General features: G+C 37.8%; 1 protein-coding gene across 14 annotated transcripts in view; it reads left to right on the top strand.

Moving 5' to 3' along the window:
• Positions 1–18,434, top strand: part of slc4a11 (solute carrier family 4 member 11) — an 81,045-nt gene that overhangs the window by 36,933 nt on the left and 25,678 nt on the right. For 11 of the 14 annotated variants that reach the window (XM_055169993.2, XM_073873098.1, XM_055170000.2 and 8 more), the window contains exons 6-9: positions 2,197–2,229; positions 5,125–5,206; positions 13,506–13,629; positions 14,392–14,601. In XM_055169993.2, coding sequence (XP_055025968.1) covers positions 2,197–2,229; positions 5,125–5,206; positions 13,506–13,629; positions 14,392–14,601 — 449 coding nt within the window. Of the gene's footprint in view, positions 1–2,196; positions 2,230–5,124; positions 5,207–13,505; positions 13,630–14,391; positions 14,602–16,418; positions 16,476–18,434 lie in introns of all 14 variants that reach the window. The other 3 variants (XM_073873097.1, XM_073873100.1, XM_073873096.1) reach the window with 2 other exon arrangements.

The raw sequence follows: 18,434 nt of genomic DNA, 5'->3' as shown, positions 1-18,434 counted from the left end.
TGTTGCGCTTTTCAACCACATGGGGGAGCTGTAAGTCATTTTTATATGGAAACTACATAGTGTTGCTTTAATGCAGCCTTAGATAGTGTTCGAAGTAGTTTTAAACGCAAGTTTATTTTTAAAAAAAGAGCAACTTTTGGCGTTAAACAATTTTAAACACACGAAGGATGTTTGGATATGACAAGACATGATAGCCACAGAGTTTTATAGGTCCAACCTGCTAGGCATCGTCGTCGACGAAGTACAATTAACTTATAAATGGTAAGTGGTATTTATTAATATCATATTGTCATTATGCCTGTACAGTACAGTGGTTGTCACAGTACCACTAAATTGTTTTGCTTTTCAATATCAATATACAGTTACCGGTTTAGTTGCATAGCTTTCAGCTGTGTGCACACATACCCGATAAAAGTTGTTTACGTTTGAATTTATGTCGCTCTACATACATCATCTGGTATAATTGAAAGATTGGCTATGAGCTACGTATAGACGCATTTGATAGACATTCTTAGCGCCCAATAAATGGCTCTGGGCATTCGTAAACTACGCCTCAAATACGAGAAAATGAGCATAGGGTTCCCAGACCACATCTCATTCTCTATGAGACGGGTCTGGTGTTAGCCAAGCTAATAGTTACTAATTTTATTAAGCATAAGTTAAATATGTTTCATCACTCCTGCTTGTTTGTGATTAAAGAAACTTCAGATTTGCATCATTACGGTTGCCTCCGGTCCCCCCATACCCTCAGCATGAGAGTGTGTGTATGTGTAATGATACGAAGCGATGATACCAAGCCATTAGAGATACAGCACCATTTATATGCACCTGTTTAAAAACTTTTCAAGTCTGTAGGGTAAGAAAGAAACAATTAACTATTTTAACAAGAAGTCATTAAAGATGTCTCATTTATCGCATATGTAAATTTCTACATGTGTGAAAGCTGTATTTGCCATCAATATTGAAGTGACTGTAAACACCTCATTAGGGCTTTCTGCCAAAAACACTTAAGGAAAGCGAGAGAAACTGACACAGAGCGAGTGAATGTGAGAAATACGCCTCGTGCTGAGACACACACGTTTTCCATTTAAAAACACTATAATTGTACAACATCATCGTTTAGCCTGCGTGTGAGAGGGTGTTCAGAAACATCACCCCTGATATTTCTCACCACGCTACGCACACATTTCTGTTCTTTTCTGATGATTCAATGTATGCTTGTTGTGGCAGATTTATTCATACAGGAGCATTTATGTCCATAGGGTCTATGTTCACATACAGGTAGTATATCAATCAGCCATTTAAAAATGCGCATAGTAATTTTCTTGATCTGGCAACGTTCTTTTTGCATTATATTAATAATTTCCGGCTCACCGGTAATCTCTGTGGCTTTTATCATGGTTGAAAAATTCACACTGAATACACTCGAAATATCATTAGCTGGTATCCCGGGCACCAATTAAGCCTCGTCCCAGACTTTACTGTACCATCACTCCTGTCGGGTTTAACGCTGCAGCTAATTTGTTTCCATACAGTGGCATGTCATGTGAAGATGGTGAGCTGGGGATTATCGCTAGTTGATTACAAAGTGAGGCCATCGATTTGGGGTTTTTTAAGTCTGAGGATGATGCGTCTCCCTCGCCTCTGTTGCTAGGATACATGGCTCACATGTGAGAGAGAATCATATTAATGATATGAGCCTGGGAACATGTAAATGAACTAATGTGTGATTGGGTTATGAAATGTGGGTGTCATGAATATGATAATGTATGATCATTTGGTGAAAAAAACCATGAATGGGATCTGATTGTGATTGCATGGGTTATGTGCACACGAGGAGTCTTGCACACTGAAGATGAAATTAGAATGAAACGGCAATGAAGATCTCATTCAGCTAAGACAAAGGCACAATGAAAGATGGAGAAAAATCATATTTCATCTGAGTAAAGAGACCTGAGCATCTGCCTGACAACCAAGTCCCAATTAGTAAGAGAGGGAGGTTGAGTGTGCCTGTGTGGAGGGTGGGTTATCTGTATTTATGACTGAGGGAGATGTTTCGCTGCCTTTCTTGCATTTGGGGTTCATAACATGTGTTTACTGTAACTTTAACTCTTTCCTTTCCAAGCTGAACTCAGTTTCTGTGTGTGTTTGTGTGTGTTTGTGTTCGTGTGCGCGCCCGTGTGTTCTCTCGCACAGACAGGTCGCCAAATTTCATTTTCTATGACGACGGTAAGAATGATATGATCAGATAGGGGATTTTTCACAATTCATCTGTGTTTCCCCCCGAGTGCTGATGTTTCCACCAGATGTGATTGACATGTGCCATTAGCCACACTGACATACGCGTATTCGTTATTTTTATGCAGATCCATCAATTTACTGCATTTTCCAGTTGATCCAATTTGAAACAGTATCCACACATTGGAAATGACAAGATTCTGTGTTGCTTTAAGTGCTGAATACTGAGTGATTCCCTTCCCTGTGGTGGTGCGGTAGATTGGGTGGTATCATCCCCACTCTCATTCTTGCCTCATTGCCGATCGGCTGATTGTCTGTGCATGAATTCTGCTGTTGTGATTGAAAAGCCCACTGTCATTCTGATGTCTTCTTCTGCTTAATATTTATGCAGAACACATACACACAGAAATGAACAGACTTTTTAATATCTGGTGGAAAAGTCTGTTGTTCATGTGAATAAAATCATCTCATTTCTGTCCTGATGTTCAGGCCTCTGGCTGTTATCGGGGGGTGAGGTGCTGTTGGTCTATTCAATTGCGTCTAAATGTAATCGTGTGTATATTACGGCTGTGAGATGTAGATCAAAAGAGTATAATTTGATTTTTTTGACAGTATTCAATATAGATATTAATTTTTAAGTATTTATTCTAAATTAAGGTGTTTGTTTGAATCGGCGGATAGATCAATTCAACCAACCAAGTATTCAGAACGTACTAAAACTCAACATTTTTTGTTAATAAACCAGTTAATCAATATGATGTAAGCAAGTAAAATGCCATGCAGGAACATCTAGGAACCTTTTTAACCTCCTAAGACCTGGTGTGTCCACATATGGGTGATTCTCGCAAAATTAGACTTATGAGGTGTCATGAAACATTTTGATAAAAAAAGTCAACGCTATCAAAATAAGAAGCATACAGTTACAAACATCTCTTCATATACTATTTTGGACATGATTTCAAATGACATCATACAAACGAATTTAGTTGTTTTTTCCACATTTAACGGGAAATTTTTCATTACCGCAACTTGTCCATGACTGGATTTGAGTTCTTTGACATGGAAATATTTATAATTAAAAAATCAAAAAAATTAAAAGCTCAGTGCATGTTATACTATAAACATTTAAAGAAACATGTGGTATTTGGTGATCATTGGTAAATGTAGAGACAGTAATAAGTAATATAAATTTGTCCAAGAAAACAATTTTCAATCATTGTTTAAGCCCTCAAGGAACTAACATTTAAAAAAAAAAAATTGTTGGAAGGGACATAATTGACTGTGACACTCAAGATGGCCATCAGGTAAGCATTTCTTATTTTTTTCTCTCCAGATAAAAGTTGCAATTTTGTTTGTCATAGTACAGACAACTTTTAAATTCTCATTACCGAAACATGAGTTTGTAAATGCATATATTTAATGTAATAACAATTATAATTTTTGATAATGATAATCTAAAAAATTTTAATAATTCTGTAGGAAATATTTTTTAAATCCTCTAAAAAAATGGTTATAGTAAGTTCAGTCCTTAATCTTATATGTGCAAAAAAATTGGCTTCAAGGACTTTTTTAAAATAATCTGATGCTGGACACCTTCTAAGTCTGGATCTCGTGAGAATCACCCATTCGTGGACATCACATTTTTTGATGTTTGCACCATAATACTTAATTCTGTGTAATGGAACCTGTTGGACACAAACATGGACAAATACACTGCTTCATGTTCAAAGAAAAATATTTGGTTATTATATTTATTGGTTCTTCCTAACCCCAAAATAGCTGGAAAAAATCTGAAAAAAAGACAAACCAAAACTCGTGTTTTAGGAGGTTAATGATGCATTTAAATCATCCCAATTGAGAATTTTATTAAAAAGGACGTTTTGAAAGAATCGATTTACAGTAACAAATAGGTCGATATCGCCTAGCCCTTGAGTATTTATGAATGAGTGTATGTTTACGCCACAGCGAAGGTGCACTCACGGATGTGCACAGCATGTCTCCACGTACTTCAGATTTTCAAAAATATTGCTGCAAGAGATGTTTGCTCCCTCTTTCGCATATCAAACCAAGTAAACAGTCATCTCAGCTGTTCAACCATCTGCCAATTCAACGTAACCTTTACATTGCTCTATATTGCTCCATTGATATGTTTTTCCCCTCTTCATTCTTTCTTCCTGTCGGTTTCTCTATGGTGCTGAGTGTGTTGTCATGGTGATACCCATCTGTCCAGAATGTGAGTGTGTGATGTCTTATTGATGAGACAGTGTGACTGTGTGCCAGAGACATCCATCCTGCCTGCTAAACAGATCACGCACATACGCATGCTTTCACATATGCACACATATGTGTCACCTCTGCTGGACAGAGGACATACACACATGCTTCCACACTGCTTATTGTTAGACAGCTCAAATCAACACACAACAGAGGGCAGGGCGCACATGCACACACACACACATACATTGATTAATTTGAATTAAACATTTGGCGCTGTTCCCCGGAAAGGTCTTTATTGTCACTCACGCTGGCTGCAGTGATGTGTATTGTCCTCTGGTGTGCCTCAGCTTCTGTTCTACCTTGATACGCGTTAGCCTTTTCATGGAGATGTGAGGACTTGCATTAAATGACCAGCCCCTTCTTCATTTCACAGTCTCTTGTGTTTTGTGTGTCACCATACAGTGAAACTCAGTTGACTTAATCTTGGCGTCAACTTATAGTATGCAATCTTCCTATGTTGTGTTTTATTCGCACTTTAATTAAAGTTCTCAAAGTGGCACCAAGATTGTGGTTAATCTGAATCAATTGTTCAGTTATTTCTCCATGCATGGTCACCTGTGATCTTTAGCGTACCCGCTTATCATTTACCATTGCCTTCTCTTTTTACAGTGCATTTGTTGTCAGAGACGCTGCAGTGTGTGACGGCCACAGCCACAGGGATTCAGTACCAGCAGTCCTGGCTTTGCATACTGTGAGTATTCTGGATGTCTCTTACACCTGTGATACTGACCGTATGGAGGTTCTTGAAGAGGGGTGTCAAACATATGGTTCTGACTCATGATGAGGTGCCGTCATGTCTGTAGAACGATAAACAAAATATTCCATTTCTTCCATTTCTTAACAAACCAAGTGCCATTTTTAATATTGAGCACACATACATTCTTAAGAAAAATGTTTTAAATATATATAAGTAAATAATATAAAATAATATAGATTATAATACTTACATTAAATAATATAAAATTGTTAAATTATTCATATAAAGTTACTTAAGGACCCTCTGGTTACTGTACTGGATACATTGGTGGATTTGACCTTTAGTAAGGATGACCTTGAGATCAGTTGGTTAAAAGGAATGGCAAAAAGTCAAAAAATTATGAAATTTAGTTCTGAAAAAGTTTAGAAATGATTTGCTTGCAGATGTCATTTGCTTTGATAATTTGTATCTAATGCAATAACATATTAGTCTTGGTTTCCGCATGCTGCCTTGCGTGCAAATTTATTCACGCTGCAAGTATAGCATGGAAACAATGGACCTATTTTGCCCCTGAAATAGGGAACCAATCACAGAATGGGAAGGGGGCAGCAAGACAATGACGATGTCTATACGACACACGGATTGGCTATGAGCTACGTACAGACACATTTGATAGACATTCGTAGCACCCAATAAACAGCATAGGGAACCAATCACAGAACGGGGAGGGGGCAGCAAGATGATGATGACGTCTATGCGACAGACGCATTTGATAGACATTTTAGGGCCCAATAAACGGCTCAGGGCATTCGTAAACCACGGCTCAAATTCGAGAAAATTAACGCGTCGTTCCCAGACCACCCCTCATTCTCTATGAGACTGGTCTGGTGTTAGCCAGGCTAATAACATATACAATTTTATTTTTTGGCTTATTGTCCAAATACTTTTCTAGCCCACTGTATGTGAAATTTATTTAATTAAAGAGCACCTATTGTCTGATTCACATTTTTAAATTTACTTTGGTGTGTAAGTGTGTATTAGTACATTTTTATTGATATGCAAAAGGTACAAACCCCAAAGTAAACGATGGCGCGAGTTATCGTCTCCAACGTAAATCTCTTTTCTTGGACTACAACAAACACACGGATTGTAGGCAACAGTTTACTTCCTAGGATTGGTAACGTAGAGAAGACCAACATTATCATAATTCCTCACGTTTCGGACTCTCAGCCTGTAAGTTAACTCCTGTTAGCAACTGAATATTTCAAACATGGTAAGGAGCGTTACATTTCCAGCTGACATCAGAGGGATTCAGGCCAATCACAACGTACAGATTAGCTGACCAATCAGGGACACAGAGCTTTTCAAATCCGTGCATTTCAGGAAGAGAGTGAAATCTGAAGCTACAAAAATGTACGATATGTGGAAAATAATGTGTTTTTAACCATAAACCACACGAATACATTGCATTATACCAAATACACAAAATAACATAGTTTTTAGCAATGAAATAGGTGCACTTTAATGTCTATTCTGCCAAAACACAAGACGTGTGTAAAGTTGTTATTATTTGTGGCAGATTTTTACACAAAATAAAACTTGATGTCCAGTGAACCTAAACAGGTTGCCAGTGAGATCCAACAGATGCTGCTTTGAATGGTTGCTGCAGTGTGGATATGTGGAATGGCAATGAGCAGTGAAATGAGGAAAAAGGAAATAGAGGAGTGTCTACTAGTATAAGATGACACTATTAGGTGAAGAACTTACTGAAACTCTAAATAAAAAAGAACAATCAATCTCAGACACCAATGAAGTGTGAGCCAGGTCAAAATGTCCATTCTGAAAGCACAAGCTTTTGCCAATATTACTTTGTCATAGAGTTCTGTGAGGATAAAAGATAAAAGAATCATTAAGAGGGTCCATATTGTCACACCCCTTTAGGTCTCGCTTGACTACATACCCACCGGCATGAAATACAAGGTTCTGTCCAGAATATTACGGTCTGTCCGGTCATTACAGTTATGCACTATTTTATAAGCTCTGTAACTTGCCTAAAATTAATGGAGGTATTTAACTTATTTTGCACATATGGGCGCACCGTGTATTTACAGCGTACTTTCAGTTACTCAATATGGGTTTGATTTAGGTCTGTTTTAAAATGTCAAACCAATTTAAGAAAATGTGCATACAGTGCAGAAAACAGGTTTTTAAAATTCTTTGAGCCTTTATAGGATAGGCTACTTATAGGTGACAGGAAATCATTAAGATTGAAAGAGGGGAACAGAAGAAAGCTTGTGATCCTAAGACTCAAGTCACTAAGCACTATTGCATAACATGTCGTCCGACAGGCCACCTGGGTATTGGCGCAGACAGAAAACATGTCTGGCTTGAAACATTTTGAAAGATTATAAACGAATGTTATTGACATATTTAAAATATAGAACTATATTGTGCCATGTTGAACCATAAGCGGTGCTAGGATTACAAGCTTTTAGTACTATTTAAAGGAATAGTCCATTTTCTTAAAATAAAAATCCAGATAATTTACTCACCACCATCTCATCCAAAATGTTGATGTCTTTCTTTGTTCAGTCGAGAAGAAATTATGTTTTTTTGAGGAAAACATTGCAGGATTTTTCTCATTTTAATGGACTTTAATAGAGCCCAACATTTAATACTTAACTCAACACTTAACAGTTTTTTTCAACGGAGTTTCAAAGGACTATAAACGATCCCAAACGAGGCATTAGGGTCTTATTTAGCGAAACGATTGTCATTTTTGACAATAAAAATAAAAATATCCACTTTTAAACCACAACTTCTCGTCTAGGTCCGGTCCAGCGAGACCTAACGTAAATGGTCACGTGTTACATATATAAAACGCACATTTGCGGACCATTGTAAACAATAAACTGACACAAAGACATTAAATAGTATCAGTTGACATACAACAACGTCGGAACGGTCCTCTTTCAACCACTTGTAAACACTGGGGCGGAGTTTCACGTTCGTCCTCTGTGACCTCTTGACGTCATGACGTATTGCGTGGGGTCACGCTGGCGCATCACGACTGGATCTAGACGAGAAGTTGTGGTTTAAAAGTGGATATTTTTATTTTTATTGTCAAAAATGACAATCGTTTCGCTAGATAAGACCCTTATGCCTCGTTTGGGATTGTTTATAGTCCTTTGAAACTCCGTTGAAAAAAACTGTTAAGTGTTGAGTTAAGTATTAAATGTTGGGCTCTATTAAAGTCCATTAAAATTCGAAAAATCCTGCAATGTTTTCCTCAAAAAAACATAATTTCTTCTCGACTGAACAAAGAAAGACATCAACATTTTGGATGACATGGTGGTGAGTAAATTATCTGGATTTTTCCTTTAATATCATAAACAAATGTAAAAAGCAATGCAAATCTCTACAGGTTAAAATTGTGGTGGATTGTGTGGTATAGTGATGTGTAAAGAAATGATGCTGGATTAGTTCCAACAAATACAGTGATTTCTATAGGCCACTGAGGAGGCAGATGGCCTCAGGGAAGATGCTGTCGAGATGGTGAGAGGTTCTTGTGTGTATGGATTTCCATCATCTGCCCAAGGGAAGCAAGGTGAAGAAGGACATGAAGGATGTGACAGGTCTGAACCAGGGTGAGAGTGGAGGAGTTCAGCTTCAGAAAGAAGGGCTGGTGCTTTGGTTTTGTTATATTTTACCATGTAGGATGGTCCACAGTAATTGCTAATGCAATTGGACTCAGTTTGGCTCCATGATATTACATTTATACTAAATACAGCAAGACACCGAAATGTTTTCAGAGCAATGATGCAAGACCACCAAAATCCTTGAAGAATAGTAAAACAGAATGAGTGTCAGGAGTTATGACAGCGTTGACGGTACATGTACAAATCATTAGGACTGAAGTTTTTGAATCGTTTCTTTCTTTACTGACTTCAAGCAGTGGCGGCCAGTGACTTATTTTTCGAGAGCGCACGATGCAAAGCTCATCAAAACATGTATTTATTTAGCCTGTCGTGTGTGTGACTCGTTATGTCAAAATATGTGTTCGGCGCGTCATGTAAACTTCATCACTCATGTCAAAATAGGAGCCTGCTGCAGGCACTTCAAAGGGGTTTATGATAAAAGAGATGCTCATGTTTGCCAGATACTCGCTTAATCACATGTGTAATTAGAGTTTAGTGTTGCCTGTTATTTCAAAATATGTGTTCATTGCGTCATGTGAACCACATGCATCATGTGTCTTGTTAAAATACGTGAGTGCTGCACACAAGTCGAAAGGGTTTATGACAAAAGATATGCTCATGTTCAAAATACTCACAAGACACTAACTTAAAGGGACACTCTACTTTTTTGAAAGTGTGCCCGTTTTCCAGCTCCCCTAGAGTTAAACATTTGATTTTTGCTGTTTTGGAGTCCTTTCGGCTGATCTCCGGGTCTGGCGGTGCCACTTTTGGCCTGGCTTGGCATAATCCATTGAATCTGATTAGTCCATAAGCATTGCCCTCAAAAATTACCAAAGAGTTTTGATATTTTTCCTATTTAAAACTTGACTCTGTAGTTAGAGACAGAAAATTAAAAGTTGTGATTTTCTAGGCAGCTATGGCTAACTATACTCTCATTCTGGCGTAATAATCAAGGACTTTGCTGTCGTACCATGGCTGCAGGAGGCACAATGATATTATGCAGCACCCGAAAATAGTCCCCTTTGTTACTTTCAATAGCTGGGGACTATTTTCGGGCGCTGTGTAATATTATTGGAAAAATCTTGAAACTCTTTGGTTATTTTTGAGCGCGATGCTAATGGTCTAATCAGATTCAATGGATTGTGCTAAGCTATGCTAAAAGTGGTACCGCCAGACCCAGAGATCAGCTGAATGGATTCCAAAACGGTAAGAATCAAAAGTTTAACTCTAGGGGAGCTGGAAAATAAGCATATATTTTTTTTAAAGTGGAGTGTCCCTTTAAGTTAGTGTCTTGCGAGTATTTTGAACGTGAGCATATCTTTTATCATAAACCCTTTCAACGCGTGTGCAGCACTCACTTATTTTGACAAGACACATGATGCATGTGGTTCACATAATGCAATGAAAACATATTTTGAAATGACAAGCAACACATGACAAGCAATGACACTACGAACACATATTTTAAATTCGCGCCCCTTGGAAGAGAAGTCATCGGCCGGCACTGCTCAAGAGAAAAATCAGACCAGGCATGTACTGGCCATCGGGACTACCGGGAGATTCCCGGTGGGCCGCGGTCTGGTTGGGCCGGTGCGTTATGTATTTTCAGTGGTGGACTGGCCATCTGGCAGACCAAGTAATTTCCCGGTGGGGCCGAGTACTTTTTGGGCAGATACATCTCACACTATTTTTGCCTGACCAGCCCATAACACTCGTACATCGCGGCACATTGCTTTCTTTCTGTTTTTACGTAATTCATTAATGGCACTAAAAGTACTGCATTTTGGTGGCAATGTACTGCATTTTCCATAAAGATAGCGTAAGATTTTTTTTTTTTACGGACAGACCGGCCCAGGAGACACCTAATCAGCAGCCCATTGGTTCTTTTTTATTTGACATTTGGCTAGCCCAATCACAACATTTCAGTCTTTTTTATGAAGCATGTAGCGTCAGTGTGCGTCTGTCAAAATAAAAAACCTGTAAAGCCTTTTACAGTGCTTACATTTATTGTAATGTCAGCTCTAATACTTTTCTATGTAATCATTATATGGAGTTGGTAGTCAAGATTGCACAAAGGTGGGTGGTATTTGTGATCCTATGTAGTGGGCCGGTCTGGGCCTTATGAAACCGCTATTAAACACAACATAAATTATGCAATGTAAGGATGGCTTTATTCTGCCAATATCTGGGAGAGATGCTGCCCAAGATGTCAGTCATTGTCTCCAATTCATTGTCTCTGTGTGTTCTGGACACTAAAAATAGTGTTTAAGTCAGATCCACCAAAACTGTGACCAAGGCAAGACCAAGACCAGAGTGTGTGGAGATCAAGACTTTTAGGGATTGAGATCAATGCAAAACCTAGACCAAGGCAAAGTCAACAAGACTAAGAATTAATCAGCACTCCTTAAATTCATCTGAAAGATCCACATAACCCTTAAAAGTCATAATAAAATAAAACAAATAAAAGAACAACTTGAATGTAATAACACTATGTATGTATATAAAATCTTTGTCTGCAATTTAAAAATACAAATCTATTATGTTTGCTATTGCTTTTGACCACTATTATCTGTAGCTATAAGATGATTTTTTGTACAAATGTCCAAAAAATAATAGAAAAATAGAGTACAGTAAACATTCTTAAACAAAGATTAAACATACATTATATAGTGTGTATGAACCTTAACCCAAAAAGATTTAGCTTTATACACTAGATAATTGTGAAAACCCAGCTGAAGTATTTGTGGTTTACTGTTTTCTACATAAAATCATCATACATTCTGTGAAAATATAAACTTAATATCTCTAATATTGACTGAGTAAGTTCATTTCAGATATTGAAATTATAGTGAAATAAATGTTTGAAATCAAACTGTAATGCTCTTTCTCTCACAATTACATCAAGTCTTTAGTCTGATTTTCACAGGCAGAGTCTCGCATGTGTATGAGTCCGATAGCATACGGTAATGACGCTAACATTACTGCGAAAGGAAGTTTCGTAAATAATTTATACCTTCCTTTAAAAAATACTGTGTAATTATCAGCCCATTTTCTCTTTTTCTTTGACCTCTGTTGCCTCTCTGTTAGTTTCTAATGTCCAGACTTTTACTTCTTCGTCAAAGACATCTCTAATTTGGCTGTTTACCATCTGATCTCACTCAGTGACTGACTGAAGCTTTGTTTATACTCACGCTGTGCTCCGCACCGCGAGCCTCTGCTGATCAAGCGCACGTCTTAACAAACGGACCCCCTAACATCCCCCCCCAGTGTCGCCCCTGTACACATCTAAATGTTATGGAATAAAGTAGGGATGCATAACGATTAATCACGATTAATCTATAGCAGAATAAAAGTTTTTGTTTACATCATATATGTGTGTGAACTGTGTATAATAATTATATATATATTATGTGCACACATTCATGTATAATCTTAAGAAGAAAAAAAATTATATTAAGTATTTATATTTATATATATCATAAATTATACATAAATATACAAATGTATATACACATGTACAAATTTCTTAAATATATACATGCATGTGTGTGCATTTATTTATACAAAGTTTTTATACACAGTTCACACATATATATGATGTAAACAAAAACTTTTATTCTGCTACAGATTAATCGCGATTAATCGTTATGCATCCCTAGAATAAAGTTTCATACATAAGTTCCTTTATTACTAGGACTTTAGTAAATTGTTTGTGTTTTACGATCACAAGCTGATATGTTTTAATTATTAGCTGGTTCATTAATTCAGAATCAACGCCTTTGTTAGCAGGGTTTGCTTAAATAGCCTGCTATTAATGTATATTTTCAGTAAATTTGACCTGCAACAGTGCACATTTTTCCATTTTTGGGTTCTTTAGGTGTTTGTTTATGATAATGTTTGACTTCAAATGGTTTTTTAATGCGACTGAATAAAATTTCCCAGTCAGACACAGTAAATGGTTTTATGTGATTGTGTTGATATTAACTGCATAATACTGTAGGTGGTGGTAGCATAAAACAGGTGGACGTTTTTATAATTTCGTAAACGTCCCTTTATGTAAGCAGTAAGGTATGAGAGGCTGTGCGGTGTCGTGAATAAGTCACGGCTGAAGAGTGAAGTGCCTGCAATCCCTTCAAGCCGTGACTTATTCACAATATAGTACTAGGCTCGCTAACCTTAGTGCTTTTATAAAACAGTTACAACAATACAAATATTAAAGCAAAAACTGTAAGTAAAATCGATAAAAACCTTCCTTCCGCTGAAAAAAAATAGTAGTCCCTACATGCTACATATGTTTACGTTGTTTAGGGTGCTGCGCGGTGAACAATTCATTGTAAATAAAACACAGCTATTGACCATCAAAATCAAGGACTGGAACTAACCATTTAAAAACTTAAGTGTAAGTGCCTGCATAAATGCCTGTATATTATTTTGACACTCCTGTTCAAGAGCTTTTTGTAATCCAGTTAGACCTCAACTGTTTATTTGTATTCCTATTGCATATTGCATATTGAATTAGTATTGTGCCAGGTACATTAGGACACTGTGTTAATCTTTAAAAGGATTTATAATGATTTATGAACTCTTTATGGCAGCTGTAATGTGAAGAACCTGCAAAGGCGGCACGTGTGCATCTCTCGCCTGGATCGTCCACAGAACTGGGGGGAAAATTGCGCTGAAGTCCGTTATGTTATCCTCATTCTGGCACCTTCTAAAATGGTAATAGAATCACACCCAAACACATATACATAAACACAAAGAAATCATACATGGTTTAATAAAACTCCATTTGCAAGCGAAATGCCTGTGCACAATAAATATGTAACACATACACTCCACTAAAAGTGTCATTTACAAGCCTTTAGTTAGAAAGTCCTGGTCTTGTGGTCTTGTTGATCACCCAACAAAGATTTCGAGGCCTCCGGCTCCCCCAAAACTCATTGTGTTTCTCTTTGTGTCTGTGTTTACATCATAAATCTGTGTGTGTGTACGTGTTTACATCTGTTGATGTAATCACTCCCGCTCTTTGTTTCTGATCATGAATACGCTCATCTCTCGCTTTCATCTGTAGTTCAGCAGCCGCTATAACAAACTTTTTTGCTCTCTAAACCCGAGTCGCTTTGAAATCACATGCATACGCACAAACATGCATCTCCTTATTACATTAAAAGCAGGATTGTCATGCTGTCACGTGTAATTGTGTAATAAGAGAATTTCAAAGAATGCATATTGAGTTTATTTTTCTTGCCCCACTGGCAAATTCTTGAGCATTAAGCTTAACCGTTTTAATTCTGTTAGATTTTTCCTTAACACAATTTGCCAATGGGATAATTTTATCTTGTTTTACGGGTGTTTAGATACTTTAAATTGGAAACAGTATTTTTTTAAGAAACGAGGAAAGGTGCATGTGTGCTTATAAAAGTACGACCAAATAGTATGACCAAATCCACATTTGATGTATCCTTCTCTAATCTCTCTCAGAAAAGCACTAAGACGGCGATGGAGCTGGGCAGGACGTTCGCCAGCATGTTCTCAGATATCTCCTTCAGACAAAAGCTGCTAGAGAGTAAGACTCAGGAGGAGTTTAAGGAGGCGCTGGTCATCCAGAGGCACCACCTGACCGCCACCAAGCGTAAAGCTACGGCTGTGGAGGGCGAAGAGACAGACCCACACAGCCAAAAACCACTGAAGGTGTGTGTGCGTGTGTGCGTGCGGTAATGGCTCAAATCTGAATTTGCTTTGATGCACTGTCTGCATTTGTTTTCTCTCTAGCTCTCTATCATCCCCACTTGCTCATATTTGACCCACACTCCAGTGATTGACTTTTACTGAGCATGTAGCAGCTAATGAGACTTTATTTTGTTTGTTGCTTTGCTTTGACGCACACACTCGATTCGACATATGTGAGCGCCAGACCACCCTGGCTGAAGTTACCCACCTGTACCCCAAGCCCAATCTTTTCTTCTCTGTAAATACAACAGCAGTGGCCCAAATAGTTATGTTTTTGTTTTGTTAGTTTTTCACTCCATCACACATCTGAGGAATGGTAACCAGGTGGAGAGAATCATTACTTTGTGAGTGTGTGTGTGCATGATCATCTGTGCGTGTGCACACTAAAAGCTATTCATCTTTGGCAAGCCACCAGGAAAGGTCTCTCTGTCTCTCTTTCTCTCTCTGTCCCAGACACACACACAGTCATAATGAATAAGTGTATCTTGGTAATGAACACTTGAAGCTGCTTGGCTTATTTAAACATAGACAGGCTAATGTAGGCGATGTAGGTCATTAATACAAGACGGACAAACTGATCCACTGCCAAATCCTGACCTATTAAGCCTGTAAAAATTAGATTAATATTTTATGACTTTATGTTAGCCATCTGGGCACACACACAGTTAACGCATTAGACATCATGAGCTAACAATGAACAACCCTTTTTACTGCATTTATTTGGGTTTCATTCTTATGTTAGCTATTTCAAAATTAAACGTTATTGTTAAGTTACCAGTTTTAAATTTTTTAATTTATGCATTGGACATGCTTTCATCCAAAGTGACTGCATTCAGTCTATACATTTTTCGTTTTTGTACCATATTTTACCATAAATGTTTTATCATAAATGTTATAAAGACGCGGATGTCCACACAGCTTATAAAGTAGGGTGACCATACGTGCCATTCTGTATGTATGGTCACCCTATTTAAAGTATACTCAACCACGGATTTGTGCACATGGCACCAGTCGACACATATGCTGTTCAAATTAGGGCTCCAAACGATTAATCATGACTAATTGTTTGCAGAATAAAAGTTTTGTTTACATCATATATGTGTGTGTACTGTGTATAATAATTATGTATATATAAATACACACGTATAATTTTGAGAAAAAAATCTATTTAAATATTAAGTATTTATAATTATACGTATATAACATTATTAGTAACACAATACTAATAGTGTTTGACCCCCTTTTGCCTTCAGAACTGCCTTAATTCTACATGGCATTGATTCAACAAGGTGCTGAAAGCATTCTTTAGAAATGTTGGCCCATATTGATAGGATAGCATCTTGCAGTTAATGGAGATTTTTGGGATGCACATCCAGGGCACGAAGCTCCCGTTTCACCACATCCCAAAGATGCTCTATTGGGTTAAGATCTGGTGACTGTGGGGGCCATTTTAGTACAGTGAACTCATTGTCATGTTCAAGAAACCAATTTGAAATGATTCGAGCTTTGTGACATGGTGCATTATACTGCTGGAAGTAGCTATCCGAGGATAGGTACATGGTGGTCATAAAGGGATGGACATGGTCAAAAACAATGCTCAGGTAGGCAGTGGCATTTAAACAATGCCCAATTGGCACTAAAGGGGCTAAAGTGTGCCAAGAAAACATCCCCCACACCATTACACCACCAGCCTGCACAGTGGCTACAAGGCATGATGGATCCATGTTCTTATTCCGTTTACCCCAAATTCTGACTCTACCATCTGAATGTCTCAACAGAAATCGAGACTCATCAGACCAGGCAACACTTTTCCAGTCTTCCACAGTCCAATTTTGGTGAGCTCGTGCAAATTGTAGTCTCTTTTTCCTATTTGTAGTGGAGATGAGTGGTACCGGGTGGGGTCTTCTGCTGTTGTAGCCCATCCGCCTCAAGGTTGTGCGTGTTGTGGCTTCACAAATGCTTTGCTGCATACCTCGGTTGTAACAAGTGGTTATTTCAGTCAAAGTTGCTCTTCTATCAGCTTGAATCAGTCGGCCCATTCTCCTCTGACCTCTAGCATCAACAAGGCATTTTCGTCCACAGGACTGCCGCATACTGAATGTTTTTCCCTTTTCACACCATTCTTTGTAAACTCTAGAAATGGTTGTGCGTGAAAATCCCAGTAACTGAGCAGATTGTGAAATACTCAGACCATGCCACGCTCAAAATTGCTTAAATCAACTTTCTTTCCCATTCTGACATTCAGTTTGGAGTTCAGGAGATTGTCTTGACCAGGACCACACCCCTAAATGCATTGAAGCAACTGCCATGTGATTGGTTGATGAGATAATTGCATTAATGAGAAATTGAACAGGTGTTCCTAATAAACCTTTAGGTGAGTGTATATGATGTAAACAAAAACTTTTATTATGCAAACGATTAGTCGCAATTTATCGTTTTACAGCCCTAGTAAAAATGATTTCTTAAACAAATTATAAGTCTACCAGGCCGTCAGGGCAGCACTGATTCAACTCCATTACAGGACTTTCACAAATTAAGACTTGATAGAGAAAAGTAGCTGATCCTCCACTGCAAACAAAGTTAGAACAAACAACAAAAAAGTAAATAACAGGAATCAAACATTATGATGAAGGAATGAACTTAAAAAGGATGATGTTGTGTGCGATGCTGTTTATTGCCATTGTGTATGTTGTTTATAGCAGGTGTTTTGAAATTTTATGATGCCAAGGAACCCCAATTATGATGAGCCCTTTGTGATGGACCCCTACCTAAAATATTTATATTTATTTATGTATAACAAATATAATTGCCTCCACTTAGAGTAATGCTGTGCATATCATTCTGAAAAGAAACATTTTCAATTTATTTCCACTGGAGCAACTTTGACAATACATTTTGTTTTATAGCAGCTTCACAAAAATACTGCCTGACAGGCCCCAGTGAGTGAGATAAAGGGCACTAGAATAAGAAAAACACACTAGGAAGATACAAAGCAAATGCATAAAAAACTATTTTGGAATGTATGTACTAAGACAGGAGAGATAAACCTAATAAATAAAAACAAAACTTTTTTTATCTGCATTTTCTGGGGACCCCCTTAAACCTCCTACGGCACTTTTCCATTGCATAGTACTCCACGGTTTGGGTCGGGTCAGCTTACTTTTGGGAGGGTGCAGTATGTAGTACCCAATACTTTTTTTAGTACCACCTCGGTTGGGGTTTTAAGCGACCCGAGCTGATACCAAAACGTGACGCGAAAACACTGTAGATCACTGATTGGTTTGAGAGAATCATCACTACCAGCGTCATCGCTACAATGTAAAATATTAGCTTTACCTTTGTGCTAGCTTGTGCTGTCTCGAGCAAACCTGTTGTCATCTGTGCTCTGCCATAAGTTCCCAAAATCCCTTTTAGCAATGAAAAACATCCACAGGTTGAGAATCAGGAACACAATACCAGATTTTACAATACCAGACGTCCTCGACACGCACGTCCGCATTATATGCTAAAAGCTCACGTAACACGCTGTTTCTGCATTTCTGATGTTAATCTGGAGTACCTATAGAGTAGTATTACATCCTTTATATCTCCTAAGAGTCTTTGGTTTAATCAGATTTATAAAAGAAAGATTTATCGAATCTTTCCAATAACGTACGAAAAAATGAAGAAGGAGGAGTTATTACCGCGGGAGGAGCGAGTACGAGTCATTCAACACTATACAAAACTGTTTAACTTATGATTCACTACATGTTCGTGTCATTTATATAATATGCACGCGACTATTTCCAACATAA

This window comes from Misgurnus anguillicaudatus, chromosome 11 (genome assembly GCF_027580225.2).
Source record: "Misgurnus anguillicaudatus chromosome 11, ASM2758022v2, whole genome shotgun sequence".
Classification (NCBI taxonomy): Eukaryota; Metazoa; Chordata; class Actinopteri; order Cypriniformes; family Cobitidae; genus Misgurnus; species Misgurnus anguillicaudatus.
This window is presented reverse-complemented; position numbering and strand designations above follow the sequence as displayed.